At 50.8% G+C, this 21967-nt stretch overlaps 12 protein-coding genes across 12 annotated transcripts; 3 read left to right on the top strand and 9 right to left on the bottom strand.

Moving 5' to 3' along the window:
* Positions 1-138: 138 nt before the first annotated feature.
* On the bottom strand, positions 139-345 carry A1O9_04269 (uncharacterized protein; the record flags this gene model as incomplete). The annotated part of the gene is made up of 1 exon (XM_013406561.1): positions 139-345. The coding sequence occupies one exon, from the start codon at positions 343-345 to the stop codon at positions 139-141; it is 207 nt and encodes a 68-aa protein (XP_013262015.1).
* A 1432-nt stretch (positions 346-1777) lies between these two features.
* A1O9_04270 (uncharacterized protein) lies at positions 1778-3004 on the bottom strand (the record flags this gene model as incomplete). Its single annotated transcript, XM_013406562.1, has 2 exons — positions 1778-2442; positions 2512-3004. 2 exons carry the CDS (start codon positions 3002-3004, stop codon positions 1778-1780), a joined length of 1158 nt encoding a protein of 385 aa, XP_013262016.1.
* An 11-nt stretch (positions 3005-3015) lies between these two features.
* On the bottom strand, positions 3016-5500 carry A1O9_04271 (uncharacterized protein; the record flags this gene model as incomplete). Its single annotated transcript, XM_013406563.1, has 4 exons — positions 3016-3892; positions 3953-4778; positions 4830-4959; positions 4988-5500. 4 exons carry the CDS (start codon positions 5498-5500, stop codon positions 3016-3018), a joined length of 2346 nt encoding a protein of 781 aa, XP_013262017.1.
* Positions 5501-5521: 21 nt separating this feature from the next.
* Positions 5522-5962, bottom strand: A1O9_04272 (uncharacterized protein; the record flags this gene model as incomplete). Its single annotated transcript, XM_013406564.1, has 1 exon — positions 5522-5962. The coding sequence occupies one exon, from the start codon at positions 5960-5962 to the stop codon at positions 5522-5524; it is 441 nt and encodes a 146-aa protein (XP_013262018.1).
* Positions 5963-6861: 899 nt separating this feature from the next.
* On the bottom strand, positions 6862-9019 carry A1O9_04273 (uncharacterized protein; the record flags this gene model as incomplete). The annotated part of the gene is made up of 8 exons (XM_013406565.1): positions 6862-7266; positions 7382-7485; positions 7538-7580; positions 7652-7941; positions 7997-8244; positions 8294-8507; positions 8562-8780; positions 8827-9019. 8 exons carry the CDS (start codon positions 9017-9019, stop codon positions 6862-6864), a joined length of 1716 nt encoding a protein of 571 aa, XP_013262019.1.
* A 1431-nt stretch (positions 9020-10450) lies between these two features.
* A1O9_04274 (uncharacterized protein) lies at positions 10451-11912 on the bottom strand (the record flags this gene model as incomplete). The annotated part of the gene is made up of 2 exons (XM_013406566.1): positions 10451-11820; positions 11876-11912. 2 exons carry the CDS (start codon positions 11910-11912, stop codon positions 10451-10453), a joined length of 1407 nt encoding a protein of 468 aa, XP_013262020.1.
* A 1896-nt stretch (positions 11913-13808) lies between these two features.
* A1O9_04275 (prephenate dehydrogenase (NADP+)) lies at positions 13809-14751 on the bottom strand (the record flags this gene model as incomplete). The annotated part of the gene is made up of 3 exons (XM_013406567.1): positions 13809-13958; positions 14127-14258; positions 14308-14751. The coding sequence occupies 3 exons, from the start codon at positions 14749-14751 to the stop codon at positions 13809-13811; spliced, it is 726 nt and encodes a 241-aa protein (XP_013262021.1).
* Positions 14752-16142: 1391 nt separating this feature from the next.
* On the top strand, positions 16143-16768 carry A1O9_04276 (40S ribosomal protein S14; the record flags this gene model as incomplete). The annotated part of the gene is made up of 3 exons (XM_013406568.1): positions 16143-16212; positions 16275-16347; positions 16456-16768. 3 exons carry the CDS (start codon positions 16143-16145, stop codon positions 16766-16768), a joined length of 456 nt encoding a protein of 151 aa, XP_013262022.1.
* A 362-nt stretch (positions 16769-17130) lies between these two features.
* Positions 17131-18507, top strand: A1O9_04277 (uncharacterized protein; the record flags this gene model as incomplete). The annotated part of the gene is made up of 1 exon (XM_013406569.1): positions 17131-18507. The coding sequence occupies one exon, from the start codon at positions 17131-17133 to the stop codon at positions 18505-18507; it is 1377 nt and encodes a 458-aa protein (XP_013262023.1).
* Positions 18508-18860: 353 nt separating this feature from the next.
* A1O9_04278 (40S ribosomal protein S16) lies at positions 18861-19496 on the bottom strand (the record flags this gene model as incomplete). The annotated part of the gene is made up of 4 exons (XM_013406570.1): positions 18861-19151; positions 19235-19306; positions 19364-19386; positions 19451-19496. 4 exons carry the CDS (start codon positions 19494-19496, stop codon positions 18861-18863), a joined length of 432 nt encoding a protein of 143 aa, XP_013262024.1.
* A 383-nt stretch (positions 19497-19879) lies between these two features.
* On the top strand, positions 19880-20449 carry A1O9_04279 (50S ribosomal protein L13; the record flags this gene model as incomplete). Its single annotated transcript, XM_013406571.1, has 2 exons — positions 19880-19900; positions 19955-20449. The coding sequence occupies 2 exons, from the start codon at positions 19880-19882 to the stop codon at positions 20447-20449; spliced, it is 516 nt and encodes a 171-aa protein (XP_013262025.1).
* A 196-nt stretch (positions 20450-20645) lies between these two features.
* A1O9_04280 (uricase) lies at positions 20646-21585 on the bottom strand (the record flags this gene model as incomplete). The annotated part of the gene is made up of 2 exons (XM_013406572.1): positions 20646-21396; positions 21449-21585. The coding sequence occupies 2 exons, from the start codon at positions 21583-21585 to the stop codon at positions 20646-20648; spliced, it is 888 nt and encodes a 295-aa protein (XP_013262026.1).
* Positions 21586-21967: the final 382 nt, after the last annotated feature.

Below are 21967 nucleotides of genomic sequence, written 5' to 3' on the forward strand. Positions count from 1 at the left end.
ACACTAGGCCAAGCCCATCGTACAAAATGCGATTACCCCCTGTCGCGAGATTGGTGAAGGAGAGAGACTTTCGCGAACGGAGATTTTTGAGGATTGAAGGCGAGCGAGGACGAGATTCGGCCTTCTTAAGAACTATGTTCAACATCCAGTGTAGGGGGAAGAGCCAAAAGGGGGAGGAACAAGTTGTATCTCACCTGTTATTCTTGTCGGTGTCGCTGCCCCTGCCATCCGTGATGCTATCGCCAATAATCGCAAAGGTACGTTACTCAGGGAGAGACCATGCTTCGACGGCAGAGATGAAATACCTTCCATGCAAGCCAGCAAGGGCTCAAGAGCGACATGCATGCCAGACTCACCAGTGCGCAGTGGGATTCAAGAGCGGTCCGGTCAAGTTCGCCGCCGCGATTTGATTCCCTACAGTCAACCACGTCGTGGTCCGACTTCCAGGATGGCTCGTAATCGCCGTTCCATTCTGTCCCCCGGACAACTATATCGTTACGGCCAAGTTAGGCTTCGGCTCGACCGAGAAATCCAAAAGGATCAGAAACCGCAAGCGCTCCGTTCGGAATGACGATTGACTCCTCTCCGCCACTGAACGTCACGGTCTGCTAGCTCGAAGGCTGGATGGGCCCGACCACAGCTGACCCGTTGAATGGGAGAGACGACGTCACAGCAGTGATGGGTAAACCCGTCAGGCCTAAAGCATTCGAGATGCGAAGCCGGATCTGCGATGCGCCCGTGGAGACGTGCACCGTCTGGCGCATCGTGCTATTCTTGAACATTACGGCCGTGTCGTTCGTTGATGCTACTCACGCTCGTCAATAGCTTGCTATCTTCAAGGCGCCACCAGCGCTGGGATGGAGGACGAACATACATATGGGACTGGAGGGAGATTGGCTGGCTCAGTCAACTGCGGCATCGACGCCCAGGTGTCGATCCAATGTCGATCTGGTATGCTCGGGACCGTAGTGCATTGCATAGTCCCCACGGTGTAAATGCACACGGTGGATAATGCAATATGGGCGCTCGACCTGATACCGAATGCCATTATCATCAAGCCCTGCTGGAAAGAAACACCAAGCACATATATTATATTATCTGACACCGCTTGTTGTGTATGATCCCGCGCCTGCCCACGATAACCCAGCGTATTATGTGCCTCAATGGCCTCGAGCATCATCGCCCTTGTTTAATACCCCGGTAGTCCTGGTCTCCATGCTCGCTGGAGTGGGGTGAGATCCTCCTTCTCACAGCAATGCTTTTAGCCATTTATCCTGTGATCGACACGAACAACCCAAGAAAGGCCTGGCTGGGTTTCCTGGGTCGAGGCCGTTTGACCAAGCTTTCTTTATGCGCCACCAATGAGCCTAAACACACATCTGGAGGCAGGGATGCAGCGTTGCCTGATTTGGATATTGGGGGTTACGGAGAACGGTGTACACAACCTCTGCTACTCATAGCCCGGGCTTAGTTACGCCTCTTTTGTTATATACAGCCAACGGCTCGATCATACCATGTGCTATCGTATCACTTGCTTCCTGGAGGGTATTTAATTGCGTTACATACGCATGTGGTGTATGGTGAGCGTCTCGAAGCTCTCAAAACGATCGAGCGTCATTGATTCTATGTACATTCAGAAATGGGGTGATATAGCAGTCCAGATGCTCCTCGCATAGAAACATGGTAGGGAGTATCTCTAAAGTAGTTGGCACTCCTTGTAGCAATAGCAGCTTGTTTGTACATTGTGCTCGCCGTAGCCAGCTCGCCGGCTAGCCCGCTACGACGTAATTCGCGGAACTGCATCCCAGATTGACGCCGTCTTCGCCTTCGCCTTCTGCTGGGTTTGCTGCAGCAGCTTGGCGATCCTATCATGTCCCTTCCAGGAGGCTATCTCCAGCGGCGTCCTGCCGGTGTCGTCCTTTGCCGATAGGTCCACGTCAGGCGCCCCGAGCAGTATTTGGACTACTTTCTCGTGCCCATTCTGCGCCGCGATCAAAAGCGGTGTCCCACCGCCCGGTCCCCCTTTCGCATTCACATTGATCCCAGGCGCCGCCAAAAGCATCTGGACCACTTCGTGTTGACCGCTCGCCGCGGCGACCCACAGCGGCGTTGGGCCGTGATAGATTTCTCCCGGGACAAATAGCGGCCTCGCAATACTACTACCGCCGCTACTGTAAAATCCCCCTTTCGCATTTACACCGGCGCCTGGCGCCGTCAATAGGAGCTGAACCGCTTCGTGGTGTCCTGAAGCAGCGGCCAAGTGCAGCGGTGTTGCATCGCGTTTCCGGCGTGCATTGATGTCGACTCCGGGGACGTTGAGCAGGACCTTAACGATCGCCTTGTGGCCGCGCTCCGCGGCCAACGACAGCGGCGTTCGACCGTTTTGGTCTTTGGCGTTTACATAGAGACCTGGTTTTGCGACCTTTCCGAGCAGTAGTTGGACTATCCTAGCATCATGCCCCCAGAGTACGCTTTGTCACAGTAGGCCCCAGCAGAAACCAATATTCTCACCCAAGCTGATACTCGGAATACTTAGGAGTAGCTCAACCACCAATTGTTGATTTTCCCAGGCAGCCTCCGCGAGTGGTGTTCTGCCGGAGATATCAGCTGCATTCACATCAACGCGAGGAGATGCGAGCAACATCTGAACGAGCAATATCTCTCCATTGTGAGCAGCCTGCCATAGCGGTGTGATACCAGCCTCGTCCCTGATGTTTACATTGATGCTAGGGTTAGCCAATAGTGCCTGCACTACCGTCGTTTGCCTCCCATTTATAGCCTCAAAGAGCGGTGTTCGGCCATGAAGAGTTGATTTTGCATTCACGTCAATCCCCGGGATTGCGAGAAGCGACTGGATCACTATGTCCCGTTTCTGTTGGACAGCCTCAAGTAGCGCTGTATTGCCAGAATCGTCCCTCGTGTTGACGTTAATTCCTCGGGTTGCTAGCAGTAGCCTGACCACGTCTCTATGCCCCGCGTGTGCGGCCTTTCGAGGCCCCCGCATTAACGTCAACCTCAGAGCTTTTGAGCAATAGTTCGACCACTCCCTTTGTGTCCTCTCTTGGCGGCCCACCAGAGCGGTGTTCCACCACGGCAGTCCTTCGCATTGGTTCTCACCTCTCTGCGAAGAAGGTCGCCAACAAGCTGTTCAAGTCCAAAATACGCAGCAACGTGAAGACCCGTCATTTGCCGAACATAGTATTGACTGTATCTAGAAAGATCTCGCTCAATATAGACCTTGTCCATCGTCAATATTTGGGTTGAAGCCTCGACTTGAGCCGCTTTAAACAGGAATTCTAAGACCCCGGGATCGAGAGCTGTAGAATAGCGAGCGTGATGGCCCCAATTGTTTGAAGCATAGCAATAGAGCGGATATGAGATCAGTTGGTCGTCGAATTCAGCCTCGGTAATGCAAGGCCCTTTACCAAAGACGCTGAATGATAGATAGGTAGTACAAATCGAAGTGATAATCGATTCCACCCCAGGAAACCATTGCCCCTGAGTCCGTTCGAAGTACTCTTGCGCTGTATAATAGACTAGGCGAACAATGCTAGTGTTTTCATCAACGATTACTGGTCCAGCACAGACAGAGGTTATGATTTTGATTGGTGAGAGCTTGCCCAGGTCAAGCTCAACTTTCCCGAGTTCTACAGCAAGTGCATGCTGGAGTTCAGGAACCGTCAAAGGCCTCATTGAGCACGTAACCCATAGCAAAGTATTCAGTGCCAAGGTTCCGTGGTCGGCAACCTGCCCACAGATGCGTTCCATCGTGGCGTCATAAGCATAGTCGTACGCATCAGAGCCAGTCGGTAACATCAGTAGAGCATTCCGCATGTCGGTCGGTGATATCTTTCCCACTAGCGAGTCCACATATAGTCGAGCGAGAAGGAACCTATTAATTGCCTTAGCACTACATTTGATTGTAGATGGAAGTCCACTGGATGCAACTTACATTCCCTGTACAGAATCCACAATTCTGCCATGGATTTCGCGTAGTAGTTGGTTGTCGCTGCTCACCAAGTCTGGGAAACGGAACCTTTGCCCTTCCACAAATTTGAGTATATCATCTTCATGTGCATAGATCTCGAGGTTTGGCCTTCCGCGAAATGTCTCCGTGATCTGTGGTATATATCTTGAGGTTGCAAGTACGTTCACCCCGTGATTTGTCCCAAGCTCGAGGAGCTCGTTTATAAACCTCGTTCGGTGGCCATTGGATACATCACATTCATTCAGTGAAACAACGACCAAGAAAACTCTCGAATGAATAGAAACGACAGACCGAAGTGCTGCCGACAGCTCCTGAGCAGATGGGCGTGATTTTCCCAGCGCGTGAACTTCATAGAGAGTCTTGACGGCCTCTGGCAAAACATATCTATTCTGGCTTAGCTGCTTCAGCAAGCTTGCGAGTAGACCGTCGGGCTTCTGAATATGCTGCTGCTTCTTAGAGTTGCAGCAAATGTAAGCAATCCCAATACTCGGACCTTTGTGGTATCGAGCGTTCAAATCATGAATTACCATTGCTGTGATGACTGTCTTTCCGGCACCGGGAATACCAGGACAAAATGAAGTCTGTTGTTTGGACTGTAGCCAAGCCTGATACTCGGGTAAGTTCAAAAACCATTCGTCAGTTTCCGGTTGTCGATCGTGGAGGAAGCTCGAAAGCTCCAAGTTGTATTCAGCCGCTGATACCCAGTTGAGGACCTCAATGTCTTCATCTTTGTGAAGCTTCGTTGTCACCTGTGTGGTCGCGTCCTTAATCGTTGACGTGTTGTCAAGGACTCCAAATGTTGTTAGATTCTGCGTTTAGGGAAGATGAGACACCCACTAACTGTCATGAAGGACGTCCTTCACCGCACGCTCGGCAGCGATGTCCTGCGACCGCACAAATTCTAAGAGCTCTTTGGCAAAAGCGGCTGCAACAGCAGCGGCGTGCTCTTGCCATCGCTTATTTTTGTGAGTCTGCGTAGTCGTAAATTCCTCTAATTACCATGCACGGGAAGTGATGCAAAAGTCCAGCTGCTTCCATCTCAAAACAGAGAAGTTCATCTTCGAGATCGTTTTTGAGTTTATCTCGGAACGGGCCAGTCTTGATAGCTTGGTTGCCGGTCGCAATTAGTCTATAATGCACACGCATATCTCTCGGTTTCCTTGCTACCGGCTTCTCCATGTCACAGAAGCGGCAGTCCTCTTCGGCATCCTCCTCGGCATCATCATTGTTCGCATAATCTGTCAAAGGCCTCTTTACATGAGTGACGTCTGGGGGGAAGAGAATATCTTTGAAAGATGTATGCCTTAGATACTTGGACGCTAACCGTGGGTATCTTGCGGCCGTTCCTTCCAAGTAACTAGAGGTCTGCGCTCCATGCAGGTCATGATGGGTTTGGAGCTTTGTCAGCGCTGTCAGCAGTGCCCGAGGGGGTTTATCTAGCGCTTCTGTTCGCTCAAAGCAGTCGCTTCGATCAACATTGACGTCGACCTCACCGTTGCCGTTCGTGCTCATGATCCCGTCCTCTTTGGCCTTTCAATCCCACTGAATCACCCCAGGATATTTGCCAATAGGTGTGCCCACTACTACATCGCCGAGTCTGACCTTTGGCGTAATACCACCTCCAATTCCTACCATGAGGCCGAACTTGATGGACGGGAACGTGGCGATCATCGTAGCAGCAACAGTTGCTGATGATGTATTCCCAATCATGCCAAAGGGTAGACAGGCTATGACCACATTATGCTCTCCTACTGAACCAAGAGTATAGGTGTTGTGATCAGTGGACGGTATGGGTAGATCAGGATGCTTCTGGTCAAGCAAGGCTACGGCTGCGGTCTGTTCCTTTGGTAGCGCGCAAACCCATCCGACATTGTAGTCATCATGAGTCAATGGTCGATCGTTAACTCTCCTCCTCTTTGCCGATCTGCTATCAGGCATTTCATGACCACCAAGCTCTTCCTTCGGCGACGACATGGTAGAAGTCCAGGAGAACGTTCCAAGTCACGATCAGAAATGACCGGGCTCGTTCAACGGGAGAAGATGAGCAAAGGGTTCGAGGCAAGATGGGAAGAACTGGGATTCAAATTGTGGATGCGCCCATGGCCTGTAGGGTAGTTGAAAGGTCTATGAGATCCTTGGGCACTTCGAATCGAGGGTTGCGAGTAGCCATTCCCGTTTGGCTGGTCGCGCTCGGCTTCAACCTCATTTATCTACTGAAGAAGGACAGCCACGGTCTGGCCAACTTGTTTCAGCGTAAGCGCAGCCACCGTAGCCCGGGCTGCATACGGCGTACAAGGCTGGGATTAAGAGTTCGCCCAATCTTTGTGTCAGGGCGGCCATCACAGTCAGAAGTCCCATCGAAAGAAGGCGCAATAAGTCATCCAAGGAAAGGAGGACTTATTGAAAATTGCCAAACCATTGACTTTAATCTGTCGCATCTGGAACGGTGCGAACGGTCAGTGGGAATTATTTGGAAACGCCTCGCCTGGGCCCCGCGGGAAGCGACAACCGCTAACTGGCGGGGCACTAACGCCCTATGCGGGTACTCAACGCGTGAGGGACGCGTAGACTTTAGATGGACGTGACACGTATTACTTGAGCAGTGAGGACTGGCCTATATTTGGGCAAAACAGTGCATGACACGATTACCACCCGAGCAATTCCCCGCAACTTTCTTAAGCCGCTGAGATGAATGAAATAGTCTACCAAGTGGGTCCTGCTCCGAATAATTCAGAGAGTTGTCGGTGTGCGCCAAAAGTCATAACTACATAGCCATGGCAGGGGACGAGGCACTCAATCTGGCATGAAATTAGCCAACTAAATTTCAGACCCTATGTATCGATCTCCTGCTAAAATGCAGCTGACAATCCCATTCACACATGCTCCTTATGACGATGTCGCTCCTGCTCTAGCGAACCATGCACCGTCTTCCCCTCGTAGTCATCATCACGATCCTCGCTCCGCAGAACCGATTGCTGTGCATCCGCCATGGCGTTATAGCTCAGTCTGCTCTGGCGCCTGAAAGTGGCGGCGTTGACGGAACTATTTCGTCGAATTTCTTCCTCCTCTCGGACACGGTACTTCTCTGGTCGCTTGCTGGAGGTAACGTCCTTGTCCCGGAAGACCAGTAGAGGCGGGTTGGTGCGGTAGTAGTCATCGATGTCCTCGAGAGACCGGCCGGCGGTCTCTGGGTAGAATAGGTACATGAGGGGGATGAAGGAGGCGTTGAGTACCGTCCACACGATGTAGAACTTCCACCTCAGGTTCTGAATGCCGATCTAGAAGGAGAGAAGGGGGTCAGTGAGAGGTTCTTGTGGTGGAGGTTTTCAAATAATGGAGTCATTCTCGCAAGGCTGCAAATAAAGGGTGTTTCAAACCGGTCGAGAGACTTACAGGAGTGATTTCCACGACCATGAAATTGAAAATCCAGTTTGTAGCAGTGCCGATTGCAGCACCCTTAGTACGCATGGCGAGGGAATTAATCTCCGTTGGATATACTGTAGAGGATGGTCAGTCAAGATACGCGTCAAGTTGACTATTGCAACGTACACCATGGCACACCCTGCATTCCAATACCAAAATGGATGTAGTACTAATCGTCTGGTCAGCGTTCATTTTAAGAAACCTTTTCCGCACTCCATTTGAGAGGTCAAGATCACTTACCAGGAAAAAGAATGCAACTGAAGCAGATGCAACTTCTTTCGCATGAGCATATCCTGGCATCTCATTGTACCTGATCAGAATGGTGATCATGAGGTAGCAGAATGATTGACCAGAAGCAGCGAAAATCATCATGTTGCGCCGACCCCACTTCTCCACGTTGGGAATGCCAATGAGGGAAAAGAGTAAGTATGAGACGCTGTTGCATGCAGCAAGAAGTCGTGCCATCTTTTCATCGAGGCCCACAGACTTGATCAGGACAGTGGGCAGATAGTAGCTCGTGACGTTAATTCCTGGCGGCGTACCCATCAGTTTCATTTCCATAACTTCGTATGAGGGTGGACTTACCTGACAATTGCTGCATTGCTTGAGTTCCAGCGCCCAAGATGAGGCGACGTATGGTTTTCGTACCGCCCTTATCGCTTGTCTTGCCTCGAAGTAAATCCATCCACTTCACAGCGTTTTGCCGTTCGTACTGCACGGTGTAGACGATTTCCTTGTGTTGTGTCAAAATGAATGGGTCGTCTTCGCTCTTATTTTCGAGGTCGGCAAGGATGGTGAAAGCTTCGTCCTCGTACTCGTGAGCAATGAGCCACCTGCGTGCCAGTGGTTAGATGCGTTTCACGCGGAAATAATACTGCTTACCTTGGGGACTCTGGTAGCCAAGGAACGGTAGCGAAGAGAATGAAAATAAAGATAAACTGGAAAGCAAGGGGAAACCTCCAGGCGATCGGTCCACCCAGGTATGAGAATCCATAGGTGACCCAGTTCGACAACGAGAAGCCCGCAATGTTCAAAATGAGCTCGATGACGACCAACTTTCCTCTCCATTTAATGGCGGATGTCTCCGTTTGCCAGACTAGGAATTGCGGTGAGCAAGACTGCATTTTCGCTTCAGCATAAGCATATTTACCTGGAGCGGTTGACGTGCTTATACCATTCCCGATGCCTGCTATGATACGACCGACGATCATTTGAGCAACACTGTATGACGAGGTCTGAAGAATGGCACCGACACTCATAATCGTGGCCCCAACAAGTATTGACCTTTTCCGTCCGAGTGACTCTCCAAGCCAGACTGCTGTAATGGCCCCAAAGAAACATCCAATGTCATAGATTGCTGTGACCGTACCTTTGAGGGAGTCAGGAATGGAGTTCAAAGCATGACTAAAACTAACCTAGAAGATTTGTCTTAGATGGACCACTTAGATCGTGCGTCTGCAGGAAGTCTCTTGTGACAATGACACCACCAAATACACCTTGGTCATAGCCAAAGAGCGTCATATCCGTTGCACAAGCTACCGTGATCCAGAAGGTCAGCCATCCTCCTTTCATACCAAAGTATGGTTTCTTGGGTCCTAGAAGCCCCATGATGCGGTCTAAAGAATGGGTTTTGATCCTATAGTTGTAAAGTTATCTTGGGCGAATCGTGAAGCTAGATATGTAATATTGTTCGTAGTGGAAGCAGGATAGAGCGCCATCATATACCGCGCGCGCGGCCGCTGGGCTTTTCTCATCTCAATACCCGGTAGACTTTTGCAAACGTCATAGGTTATTTGGGGTGGCGCCCATATAACAGAAGATCCATGTATGATTGTTGTATCAGTAGCACGAGACGGTCCTCTAGCGTCACGATCGACCTGCGGATCGTGTTGAGCTTCCCCAGACAAAATATCGTGGTAGATGGACGGGGCACAGATTCCCCAATCAAAGAGTCGCTCTAGAAACCAGCGGCAAGTTATTCCGCGTCTAGAATAAGGCTGGAAAGATGGGCCACATGTTCCATGAAGATGGAGAAATGGACAATTCATCGTATAATAGCATGGTGAAATACCCATGGAATATCCATGCAAATTTCGTCGCTTTGGCCAGTCAGTTACCCCAAGTGTTGCTTGTAGGAGGGAAGCCTTTTCCAACGGTTCTGATCCTTGAAGCTTCGCGTGCTTTTATCGCGGCATCTCTCCTTGGGTTGTGCGGCTCCCACCAATGCCGTGCGTGTGTCGGCCCGATCGGGGGTTGGGGAAAACCAGCTATGCAGCTGGAGATCGCTCGGGTGTGGAAGAAGCTTGTGAATGCTGCCCATAATTATTTTAGCCAGATACCCACGGCAATACTCCGTATACGCAAGAGCAGTGGCACAAGAAATCGTAATCGTAAAAGAATACATGCCCCAAAGAGGGGTGTGATTCCCAGCACTTCAAACGGTCTCGCCTTACACCACTCGTATAGCAGGATGTAATGGCATTCAGGGTAAATCGTACTAGAAACGCTGAAAGGGTCTCTTTCACAAAGATAGAACAGCAACTCGTCGCTCCGAGGAGGGACAGTGCAAGACGCCCGCCAACGTTCTCACATTGCAGTGTCATTTAGCGACAGATCTGTCCAGGTCAATTTCCACAGTAGACACTTTGCTGGCACCCATAGAGGCCGAACTAGGGACCCGAGATTGCCCCATCAAAGCATTGATCCGAGGCACTAATCACTTGTATGTTCAAATTTTAGAACACATCAGTTCATTTTCGTGAAGTTTCAAGCGTTCAGCTATTTGATATGACGATGCATCAAGTGATAGAGTCATGCACTATACAAAGCAGTTTCGTTAAGGTTGACGCCATTCCCATAAGCCATATATTTTCTCTAGCATTGCTTCATACCCCTTCCCCCTTCCTAAGCAGTTGAGATCAGAGTCCACAATTGTTGAGCCCAATGTGTGCCGCCCATACCCATCATCAGAAGATATGAAAGACGTCAAGTTGTATCGGCAGTGTCTATGCCGGTGTGGATGGAAGAATCTATAGTAGTTCAAGCATTTTGCCTCCGTTGAGATTCGAATGACCTTCCGTGCATCTCGTAGCCGTCGGTCGCTGGTCGAGGCTTCTCACCCGGCAAGGCATCAGACCGCTTCCTGCTGAAAGCAGTGGAAAATACAATCACACTCATGTAGATCAGGAACATCACTACAGCAAAAGCGCTGTACACGATGACGGCGTATGTAGGCACGTAACGACTTCCAACTGGTCCAGTTAGGTGAAAGCCCAAGCCTCCGTTGACAACGCCTAGCGCGATCATGATCCGACCTAGCCAGCGGTGGCCACTACCCATCGGACTTCGTGTTCCATTTCTGCGGAAGTGCAGATGTTGCCCGAGACCTAAGGCGGGCTGGGCAATCACCATCCAGGCAACGATAATGTAGCCAATGACCATATGATATTCATCGAGCGAATCGATCTGCTTGCCCAGTTGAACTCCCAGGCCAAGGCCAGCAATCATCAGGATGATGCTGACTACTTGCAGCGGCGCGTGAATTAGTCTGACCTTCTGGGTGTGAGGCAAATAGATGGTCAATGCAGCCAGAGGAAACATGACCACGAAGACCAGAGACATGATGGCGGCATGAGCAGTACGGACGGTGTTGTTCGGTGTAGACCCGGTCCGGGTCCCACTTGAGGATGAGGGATTGGAACTAGCAATAGGACCACTGACGATATTAGATGTTGATGGCGTAACGGTAGCAGCTGTGGTCTGGGTACCCGTCTGCGACGCACCCTCCGTAGCAGTTGCTGTTCCACTACCACTTCCGCTTGCACTTGCACTTGCACTTGCACTTGTGCTTTCAGCTGGAGGAGTGTCTGCAGCAGCGATGAAAGGATTGGACGAACTTCCACCCACTCCTGAGGTCAAATCCAAGCTCAAAGTGCCGGTTCCATCATGTTCCGAAATACTCGCGTCGGTGCTTGTAGTATCGAGAGGGTCGCCATTCTTGTAGGCATATATCCAGTTGCTAGAAGTGCTGGTTGCGTCCATACTGCCACCGCTCCAGCTTAGACATGAGTCGCAACGAACATTAGCGACCATGGAGCCATCACTGGTGATGCCAGTGCCTTCAAGCACAAATATTGATGCGTCCGAGTTTAACTGGGGCTCAACGTGGCCAGTACCTAGTCTAGGTGACACTGTGACGTTGCTGCTGTCCGCCGAATATACGATGAACATATTCGCCCCGGACATGCGGGAACCCTGACCGAATCCGATCCATTCCGTGCCTTTGGGAGCACTGATCTGGAGATAGATTGAACCACTTCCAGAGGAGGCGGTACTATCAGGTACATTGACAGCCAGTCCAAAGCCCTCACCCGAGGTATATTGTGCAAACTGTGCTGTCGAGCTCGCCACTAAACAGAATTAGCGACCACGAGTTCGTCAAAGGGACGATCAAACACCGCTTACCGAGTGCACTGGCGGCCAAGAGTTTCCTGAAAGCCATGATTGTTTCAATCAATGCGAGATGAACGGTACCGACGACGATATGGAATCCACAAGTCTAGGTTGTCTCGTAGGCTCTTGTACGCCTTGATTCTCAATCGGCATCAAAATATCACCTACTGTACTTGAAGAGAAATCGCGTCGCGTGGAGTGAAGGGGCGGGCGTCTTTATTGAATTCTCTGGCTTTTCAGGCCAGAACAGAAGCCCGGTCCACTTACCGTCGCATGGCAAAACTCTGTCATGGCGGTAAATTGCTGTGGATTGCGTGTCTCGGTGGCTTGCCAAGGGGGTAGATACATACATCCAGGGAGGTGGCCAAGAAAACGAAAAGATGCCCCTAACCTTCCTACGGACGTCCAAGCCCCCTTGTAAGCAGGATTGGTACGGCTCAGTACAGGCATGACGTGGCCCATTCATTGGCCTGTTCCGACATCAGCAATCATCCATCATTCACCAACATTGAGAGGATAGTTGTCACCAGAAGCTCCATTACGAATGTAGGAGTTATCACCACCCTCATACGGGGGAAGTCCGACACAGAGAGAGAGTCGCGTGTCCGCATTCAAGATGTTCGGTCGATGCTATTCAAAAATAGACACGCCTCCCAGATCCAGAGTGGAAAGCACGAGTTCCGCGACTCCCCCGTGGCTGCCACTTTCAAATTTCAAGGGGGAGTGAACGGCGGCTAACTGCTTTAGCTCTAGCTTCCGGAGCAGCTTACAGCTCAATATCTAGCGCGATGCTTGGCAAAAATTGTAAAATCCCTTGAGCGTTCCCTGCCCAGCCTGGAGATGTGAAAACATGCCAATTACAGCATGCATTATTGGCTCCCTCGCGTGCGGATACCAGACACCAGAGGAGACCTTATTGGACCCTCGCTGCCTCTATGCTAAGAGTACGAATCCTACTGCATTGGCAGACACTTTCATTATCAGATCGGGACCTGGTCAAACCAACTGCCGCGTATCCCACTCTCACTGCCCTATCAGAACGTGGCGCATCTCACTGCCATCTACGCCATCAGCCATTGTCATACTCGGAATATGTACTCCGTGTACCCAAACAGAGATGGGATCAGGTAGTTTACTCCTCCGACGCAGTATAGCATATCCACATCCACCCATTATAAGCCTTACGCGTGTACACGGAGGCTGGTGATGGCGTCAGAGCAGTTTGAGGAGAGCATTCAGGGAAGCTACAGTACTCGATAAGGCGATAAGACGCTATCAGTGCGTGAGCAACTACCGCATTCTATCCGGACTGTCAATCGCTGGAGCCGAGTCTGTCATCAGATATGACACAGTACTCGTACTGTTAGTTCAAGAGCAAGACGCCTTGATGGCGGACTCCGAGCACACCAAACATCTCCTTGATAATTCAGATGATGCACATGCTTCCCTTCCAAGCAAATCGTTTATCCACAAGGCATGTGAGACGTTGACGAAAATCAATGATTCCACGTACGTATCTGTCAGCGATAGACTTATCCCTATCCTTATTGGTAGGAGCTGTTCCGTGGTGGAACATCCAGAGAGGCATAGTCTACGAAAGCCGGGATTTTTCCTCACAGTCCTGCCGAGTTCTTACCAAAGTCTGAACATGACTATTATTGGCATCTTCGTTTGTTCGATGCACCGGATTTCGCCCTGGAGTATTGCACCTTCCAACTGGAGTAATTTGCGATTGCTAACCTACGAATGAGGTGTCACCATGTCCACTCCGAGCATCTGCAACATTGTATGGAGCTCATTGTAGATTGCATCCTACAAATCCGCGTCCCTCAGTAGCTGGCCATCTTCTTTTGAAACGAAACGCCTGACGTCTATTCGAGGGTGCCTGCAGCCCCCCAAACCACATGCCTAGGGATTCTTGTCAATGGTAGTTTCTAATCAAGCACTAAGAATTTGTGTGCACCATGATCTCTTTGATCATCTCGTTACCGAGCCTCACAGCGTCAGGGAATCTGGGCGCAAAGTATTGTTGTATGTTCGTGAACCGGTCGCGATATGCATCGAATGCGCCAAAGGAGACACATTCAGACCAAGCCTAAACGAGAGCTTCATTAGCCTATGATGAAAGAGGGCGTCGTTTCCCCCGCTCGGCAGAGACCGCCCAGCATTTGATTTGAATTTGGTGCTGAAACATGCAGAAGTCCAATACGACCCGCATTCGTGTATGCAACAGAGGGAAATGTTCAGAGCTGGAAAGACTTACCCGAGCTGCGAAGGTGAATTCTAGATCATCCGAGCGAAATGTGTCGTCTTCAATGGCGGTATTGATGACCTCATCAAGCAGTCTCTCGTTGCGGAAAAGGTATTCGGTGACACCAAGCCAGATGCGGAAAAGCTGATCCAGAGTTAGAAATAGATACACACTTACGATGAGATCTGCTTACTGGTGTGGAACAGATCATATGGTCATACGGCACAATACCGAGTTTCCACCAGCAGTCCACAATGGCTAATAAGCTCAGATGATTATTAGGCTTTCGCTCTTTGGGCGTCTCAGCCAGCGAGAAGCGATCCAGGACATCATCGGCGAGGAGGAGGGTCTGATCAGCCGCGTGTTGGGAAAATACCGCTGCACCTGCAGTCTTGATCCTCTTTGCAAGTTCCTCTCGGTGACCACCGAGCATTAACTTGAAGAGCTCGGTGACTGATTGCGCATATTGCCGAATCTGCTCTCCAGCGGCAGGGTTGAGAATAGCAAGGCCGGCATACACGTGCCACTTGTTAGCATAGATTCGCAAGGTGATGTTGATTTTGACATTTTCGATTCCCCCAATGTAACGATTGATTTCCCAAGGGAACTGCTTGTTGGCTGCCCATGCGGTGCCCATGCTCAAGAAGGCTGCATGCGTAACAGCCTGGGTGTCCGCCGTGATTCTGTCATGCTTCTCACCCGAGAGGAAGACAAGTTTGGAGTTCAGACATGAAAGAATCTTAACACAAAGGTCAACACTTTTCTGGGAAGCTCGATGTTGAATAACCACAAGTGGCTGCCCAGTTGGGTCTACTGCAGGACCGTGTAAAGAATGGCAAGAAACAATTTCAACGTCACTGGGCAGATACTTGTCGAAGGCAGCTAGTTCTGGAGCTTTGCACGAGGTTTGTCCACCGACTATAGCTCCGACCTTGGTTGAAGGGCCATACTCGGCGACAATTTGGCCGATAACCTCTGCTTCAACGCTGTAGATAATCCAATCACTGTCTCGGGAAACAAGGTGACCATTTGGTAAAATGTTTATTTTGCTCTACATCTGGTCAATCATGCTTCATCAACGTTGCCGACGACACAAACCTCATTCTCGTACTCCTTCTGGAGTGCTTGAAATTTGTCTGGTCGATCGCAAGCATTGACTCTGCGGATGACAATCTATCAGTTGATAATCCTCCAGCAATTAAGCTGACCCAAAGGGGCTACGAATCTGTGAAGGTGGATGTTAGTCCATGTCTCATACGAGCATGTCAAAATCAGTGGGAAAAGTGGAATAGAAATCCTCAGACAAAAAAAAAGTAAGGTAGCGAGATAAGTTACATCAGTGACAATCACCATGACCAAAGACAGCACCAGAATGGTGAAGCGCGGCCATCGAGATTATGCTCGAGCCAAATGCACTCAAGTCATCCTTGAGAAAAGAGGGGCTTGATGAAATAAATTTAGACATACCAAATGAAACAAGCACGTCAGGTGCTGGCAAGCTCTTACAAGGCCAAACAACAACATCGCGGCCTACCTCCATCCAGCTTGACTAAATCTCCTCGCATACATGCGCCCCATATCGCCCATCCCAATAATGCCCACTGTAGCGTTAGCCATTTTGTTTGAGGAGAATCGATGTTAAAAAGCGAAAAGTCGGCCGTATGAACACTTCGGGGTGGTGCATGAGCGCATAGCAAACAAGGCAGAGGAGCATGCACCCTTCTTCGATGAACTTGCTCTTATTCTACCCAAGACACAGGACCATTCCAGTTCCTAATCTCGAGGTTGAGTCATAATGGTGCATAGGAAGCAGAGAAGCTCCAGCTGGAAAAACCAAAACTTCTGTCGAGTCTTCGCCAAGAGCTATGTACAAAAGCAGTTTAGCTTTTCGGTGCTTCCCACCGCCGACGCTAATGATTTCTCCCACAAACGAAACATTCGCAGGCACGAATTTGTGCAAAGTTCCCTTTATCCCACCAACGAGTCAACTAAACAGCACTTTTCAAGCCCTCGCTGGTAATCGTCAATATGGCTCCCAAGAAGAAGGTCGAACGCGCTGCCACCGAGAACATCTCGCTGGGTCCCCAGGTCCGCGAAGGTGAGTGACAGAAATTGGAAACCCTTTCGCATAAATAGCACCAGACTCATGAAATCTATCAGGTGAACTCGTCTTCGGCGTCGCCCGCATTTTCGCCTCTTTCAACGATACCTTCGTCCATGTCACTGATCTTTCGTAAGTCCTCCCCGACAACCATGTTGAGATCCGGAAGAGGAAGAAAAATACCACATCAAAAACGGGGATCAAAAGAGTTCATAGGCTAACAATCTGGGTGATTTCCAGTGGCCGCGAAACCATCACCCGTGTGACCGGTGGTATGAAAGTCAAGGCCGACCGTGACGAGTCCTCTCCCTACGCCGCCATGTTGGCAGCCCAGGACGTCGCCCAACGATGCAAGGAACTCGGAATCACCGCTCTGCACATCAAGATCCGAGCAACTGGTGGAAATGGCACCAAGACCCCCGGACCTGGTGCTCAATCTGCCCTCCGTGCCTTGGCCAGATCTGGAATGAAGATTGGCAGAATCGAAGATGTCACACCCACGCCCTCTGACAGCACAAGACGCAAGGGGGGTCGTCGTGGTCGTCGTCTGTGAGCGTTGTGCGAGTCTTGGTGGATCTGGAGTCTTTACTTTTGCTCCTCTCTTGCACGGAGACCGTCAAATGATATGGGGGTGGCGCGTGATGAGAGTCCACGAAATAGTACGCGAAGAACGGCATTATCAGCCTGGTCTTCAGAAATACAACAGCTTTTTTCACTTCTCTGCTTCCTCAGAATTGGCAGACGATGTACTAGCTGAATGATTAAGAGCTCAATGAAAATTGATTGATGCATTTCATTCCGTGGCCATCTGTAAACTTCCATCAACATTGTGAATGTTCTCTGTTCTACCCCTCCCCAAATATTCCTCCCCTCTTTCGAAATTTCCCCAAAATAATTTGAACACCACCCTACACTATGTCTCAGCCACCTCATGCAGGAAGTCTAGTCTTCCTAGACCTCCCTCCCAAGACGTTCATCGGGATCGACCTGATCTCGTTCAACTCATCAGCACAATTCCAAGGAATCAGCGAAATCCCACATGGCCTGCATTTTCTGTACAGCGGGACAGATGCCTCGCTGTCTATCCGACAGGGCCGCTGGATAAACCTCGCCGACGGCGATGGCCACGAATGCCAGATTGTCCAATGGAACGCAGACAGCGAATCGCTTGACCTACTGAACGAGGGTCCGGAAGAAACGCAGAACGTGATCTCCTCGACCACCCGAGTCTCGCGTCGTGGCCTCTTAAACTACGAAGCTTTACAGGCTGCGACGAGCGACCTCGCCGCGCAGCAGAGCAGAGACGCCACCGGAAGCCGTAGCAGGAGACATGGTCTATCTACGCGCTTGAATGATCAAACAGCCGAGGGCGAAGACGATGGAGCGGACGCAGAAGACGACAATGACCGCGACAGCGACGCCCACGCCTCGACATGGACGGATCTAACATCCTACATCTCACCAGCACTACTGACGCGGATCCTCACGCGAGAGTGGATCACGACATCGATCTCGTCCGCGCCGTCCGACACCGAAACGATCCCGGGCCTCTCGCACCTCGAAGCCAACGACGCCCTGCACCAGCACCCGCTGCGCCTGCTCCCCATCGACCTGAAGCAGACCTGGGCAGCCACCGACGTGGGTCGCGTGCGTACGGACCGTGCGCGCGACCGCAGCTGGTATCTCTCGACACTGATCGACACTGCCGGGAATAGCGCCTCTACGAGGAGCAGCGCCTCGGCTACAACAACTGCTCAGGAGAAAGCGATGAGCGAAAATGAGCGGAAGGCGCTAGGTGCAAGCCATGTACTCGGCGAGCTACAGTTCTGCTTCCTGATGGTCCTGACGCTTGCGAACTACAGCTGCCTCGAGCAGTGGAAGCGGCTGCTGGGGGTAATATTCACGTGCTACCATGCTGTACGGGAGGTCGAGCCCTACTTCGTGCAGATCGTGAGGGTACTGCGTGAGCAGATGCGGCGGGTGGAGGACGTGGAGGGCGGGCTGTTTGAGTTGAGGGACGAGATGGCTAGTGCGTGGCTACGGAGGAACTGGGCCAGGTTTCGCGGGACTGTGGAGGAGGTGTTTGGGGAGGATGATGGGAAGGTCTTGAAGATGGAGGTCGAGGTGTTGCAGACGTTCTTTGAGGACCAATATGGTTGGGCCAGTGAGAGGGATAGGCTGAGGAGGGGCATGTTGGAGTTGGAGGATGGTGAGACGCTGGAGGTCAGTGTTGCTGGGGTGGATGAGGATGAAGAGAGAGGGGAATATGCTCCTGTTGTGGTTGACACGTAGACAAGGGTGGCTGTGTAGAATCTAGAAAGGAAGAATCGAGGCACGACATGATTGTAACAGTAGGAAAGGCTGAAAAACTTGGAGGTTAAATGTATGGATTCGTTTTCTGCATACCTGCAGATGGCTCTGCATTTCAAGAAGTCCATCTGCGTTTAGCAATTGCTCATTTTCCGCATGGACGAGCTAACTTCGCCATATGAATAGATTGGTGCTCCATTCAAATGCTGGACGCAAAAAACCACGTCCTCCCAGCTTGGATCGGCAAATGCTCCTCAGAAGCGTAATTCGAGTGACGCTGGCCGTCTTCTCACGATCACAATACCAACCACCGCCAAACCAGATGAAACAATTGCCTAACGGTATGATTTCTGGTATCTGGCTCTGGCACCTGGACCGCCGAACTTCTTGGGCTCGGACCGTCTGTTGTCGGCAACGAGGAGTGTGCGGTCGTACTGGACAAGGGCTTGCTTCAGCTGGTTCTTCGTGTACTCATCAACATATTTCTGGTAGTAAGCGACAACAGCTTTGGCAATTGCTTGACGGATGGCGTAGATTTGCGAAGTGTGACCACCGCCAGTGACGCGGACTCGGATGTCGATTTCGGAGAATTTGTCGAGACCAACGATCAAGAGAGGCTCGTAGACCTAAATAAGAGAGCATGGTGTGAGATTGGGACCCTTCTTTTCTTTTCACATCTGACTTTGGGATAAAGTCGCGGATTGCGTACCTTGAATCGAAGGATTTCTGGTTGGACGAGGGCGAGAGGTTTGCCATTGACCTTGACGAGGCCTTTGCCTTTCTGTTACAACCGTGAGCTTCTCTTTCTACTCGTATCCCACTATAGTCAAGATCTGACCTTTGCGTGTGCGACTGCGGTGGCTGTGAAAATCAATCTGTTAGCATCGTGTTTCCTTGCCCATCTTTTTCACACTGGGTCTCCTACCAGTCTTTTTCTTGCCGAAGCACTGTACACTCTGGGTAGCCGACATATTCAAGTGACGGCGGTTTGCAGAGATGACACAGTTGAGAAGTTGTCGGATATAGAGGTCGCGGTGAAATCGGTCTCGATGATGGTGGTCCGCCAAATTTCGTGTGGAAAGTGCGAATGCATGCCAAGATGTGTTTTGAGCTAGGATTTCATTGGCCAACATCCAGTTTACTATGGTGGATCTTATGAGCAGATCATGCTATTAATGCTTGGCGCAAAACCCATGCTCAATCACCAATTCCGATGAGCGGCGGATATTTTGAAGGAGAACAGTCTCCGTTCAACAAGCTCCCAATCAATCGCACTCGACCTTTTGCCCGACAGCTTCTATCGTTAGGGTTACTGCTCGCAATACTTCCATGTCGCGGTAGAGACTGAGCAACCATGTCTCAAGTTGTGGGCAAGGTATGCCGTCGACTTTCACCTGAGTCGCAGTATGCTCTCTAACCATTATCACAGACGCGGCTGGCCTACTCACGGACATGGCACCAAATCGACATTGGCTCCGATTCCCGCCCCCTGGGACGGATAGCCTCCTCTATCGCCGTGTTCCTCATGGGCAAGCACAAGCCTATCTACGACCCATCGACCGATTGTGGTGACTACGTGGTTGCCGTCGGCTGCCACGATCTACATGTCACAGGCAAGAAACGAGCACAGAAACAATACTACACGCACACGACGCGGCCAGGTAGTCTCAAACAGATGAGTATGGACTACATGATCGAGAAATGGGGCGGTGGAGAGGTGCTGAAGCGCGCTGTGAGAGGGATGTTACCGAAGAATCGGTTACGGGATAAGCGGTTAGCCAGGCTGAAGGTTTTCGAGGGCTCTGCGCATCCATACAAGCAAAATATTGTGAAGTTTGCCGGTAAGCCATATCAGCCTGGGAAGGTGATGGAGGCAATCGAGGCAGAAAAGGCAAATCCGATACCTGCTCCGCCCCCGTCATAAGCAGTAGGGTGGAATGTTTTGCATATTAAATCGGCGTTCAAGCGAAGACAGTACACTACTCTTCAACATGATTTGTATGAGTATTGTTATCATATTATCTACAAAAGGATGGCATAATCCATGAAATCCCACCCTGTGCCTGATCTGCGCCGTGTATATATGGTTCTATAAAATACCCCAAGACATTCTTCATCGTTTATCGTGATACCGAGCACTTGATCAATCCGTTGGGATCTGATTGCGGCGCATACACCTCGGCATCCTTGCCTGTATTCTTCAACCCGTGGTGCCAGGACAGCTCGATCTCGAAGTAGTGCTTGTTAGGAAGGGAGTAGTCGACCTTCTGGACGAGCGGCTGTGCCGCCAGGATTTCTTCGCTCATCTTGTACATGGTATTTTGGACACTAGGGCTCTCCTCGGTGGCGAAGAGTCTGAATGTAATCTCACGCGCCTTCTCCCAGGTCTCGTCGAATTTGGCGACTTCACTCTTGACAGCATCAAGATCTTTGAATGTCGACCATTGCCAGCCTGCATCAACCGAGGTGCTGAGAATACGGTCATAGACGTCCGGCAGGGTGGTAAAGTCGTTGCGGATGAAGTGGTGGAACTCTGATCCGGTACTCTTGAGCACAAGGAGGTCTGAGATGCCAGAACGGATCTCGATGCCCTTGCCTTCATATACGTCGGCTTGCACCACTCGCTTCTCGGCTCCATCTCTAAAGAAGGAGTGGGGGTGTGGCTTGCCGTCCACTGTCATCCTGGTCCATCGGTGCTGGACAATGGTAATGTGGGCCGAGTGGATGTGCTTGTAGGTGTCAACGAAGTGGCTGCCCAGTATCGAGGCGAATCGCTCCGGGGGGGTGATAGGGTTCTGTTTTGCCATGATATAGGTTGTATTCTTCATCGTGTCCGTCGCAACCACGACACTATTGTCCGCCTCAGTGTATCTGCGGATCCGTCAATAACTTGCATGGCTGTTATTGTATAGAATTGACTTACGAGATCTCGATATCGCCTTCCAGTAGAACGGTTACTGTGTACTCCACAACAGTGTGTGTCTTGGTAGCTTCATCTTTCTCTACCTTGTACACGCGGACATTGTCCTTTCCATAGCGGGCTGAGGATAGTGAAGGCATTTTTGGATCGGAATGAGACTTGGAGAATAGGAATACAGTGGGCCGCTTAGGAGGGGGCTAGAAATGCACCGCTTGACGTGAGGGAGACGAGTCAACCGAAGGTCTTGTGCGAAGAGGGTGTACGAACCAGGTCCAGGCTGGAGGACACGAAGAGCTTTATCTTTATACAAAAATGTTTACCATCTCTTATCTGAGGGGTTCAATGCTAACATGGGCACGACGGGCGACTTCATCCACGGCGTGCACCAATTGAATACGTGTACAGTGTGAAAGATCTCGTAGACCGCTGATCCAGACATTTTGGTAGACCCTTCCACTGAATGGGCGTTAGTGATTGGACAACAGGCAGCCATGCAGGGCTGGAGGTGTGCGCCGGTACGGT

The sequence above is a fragment of the Exophiala aquamarina genome, assembly GCF_000709125.1.
Source record: "Exophiala aquamarina CBS 119918 chromosome Unknown aczIA-supercont1.3, whole genome shotgun sequence".
Taxonomy (NCBI): domain Eukaryota; kingdom Fungi; phylum Ascomycota; class Eurotiomycetes; order Chaetothyriales; family Herpotrichiellaceae; genus Exophiala; species Exophiala aquamarina.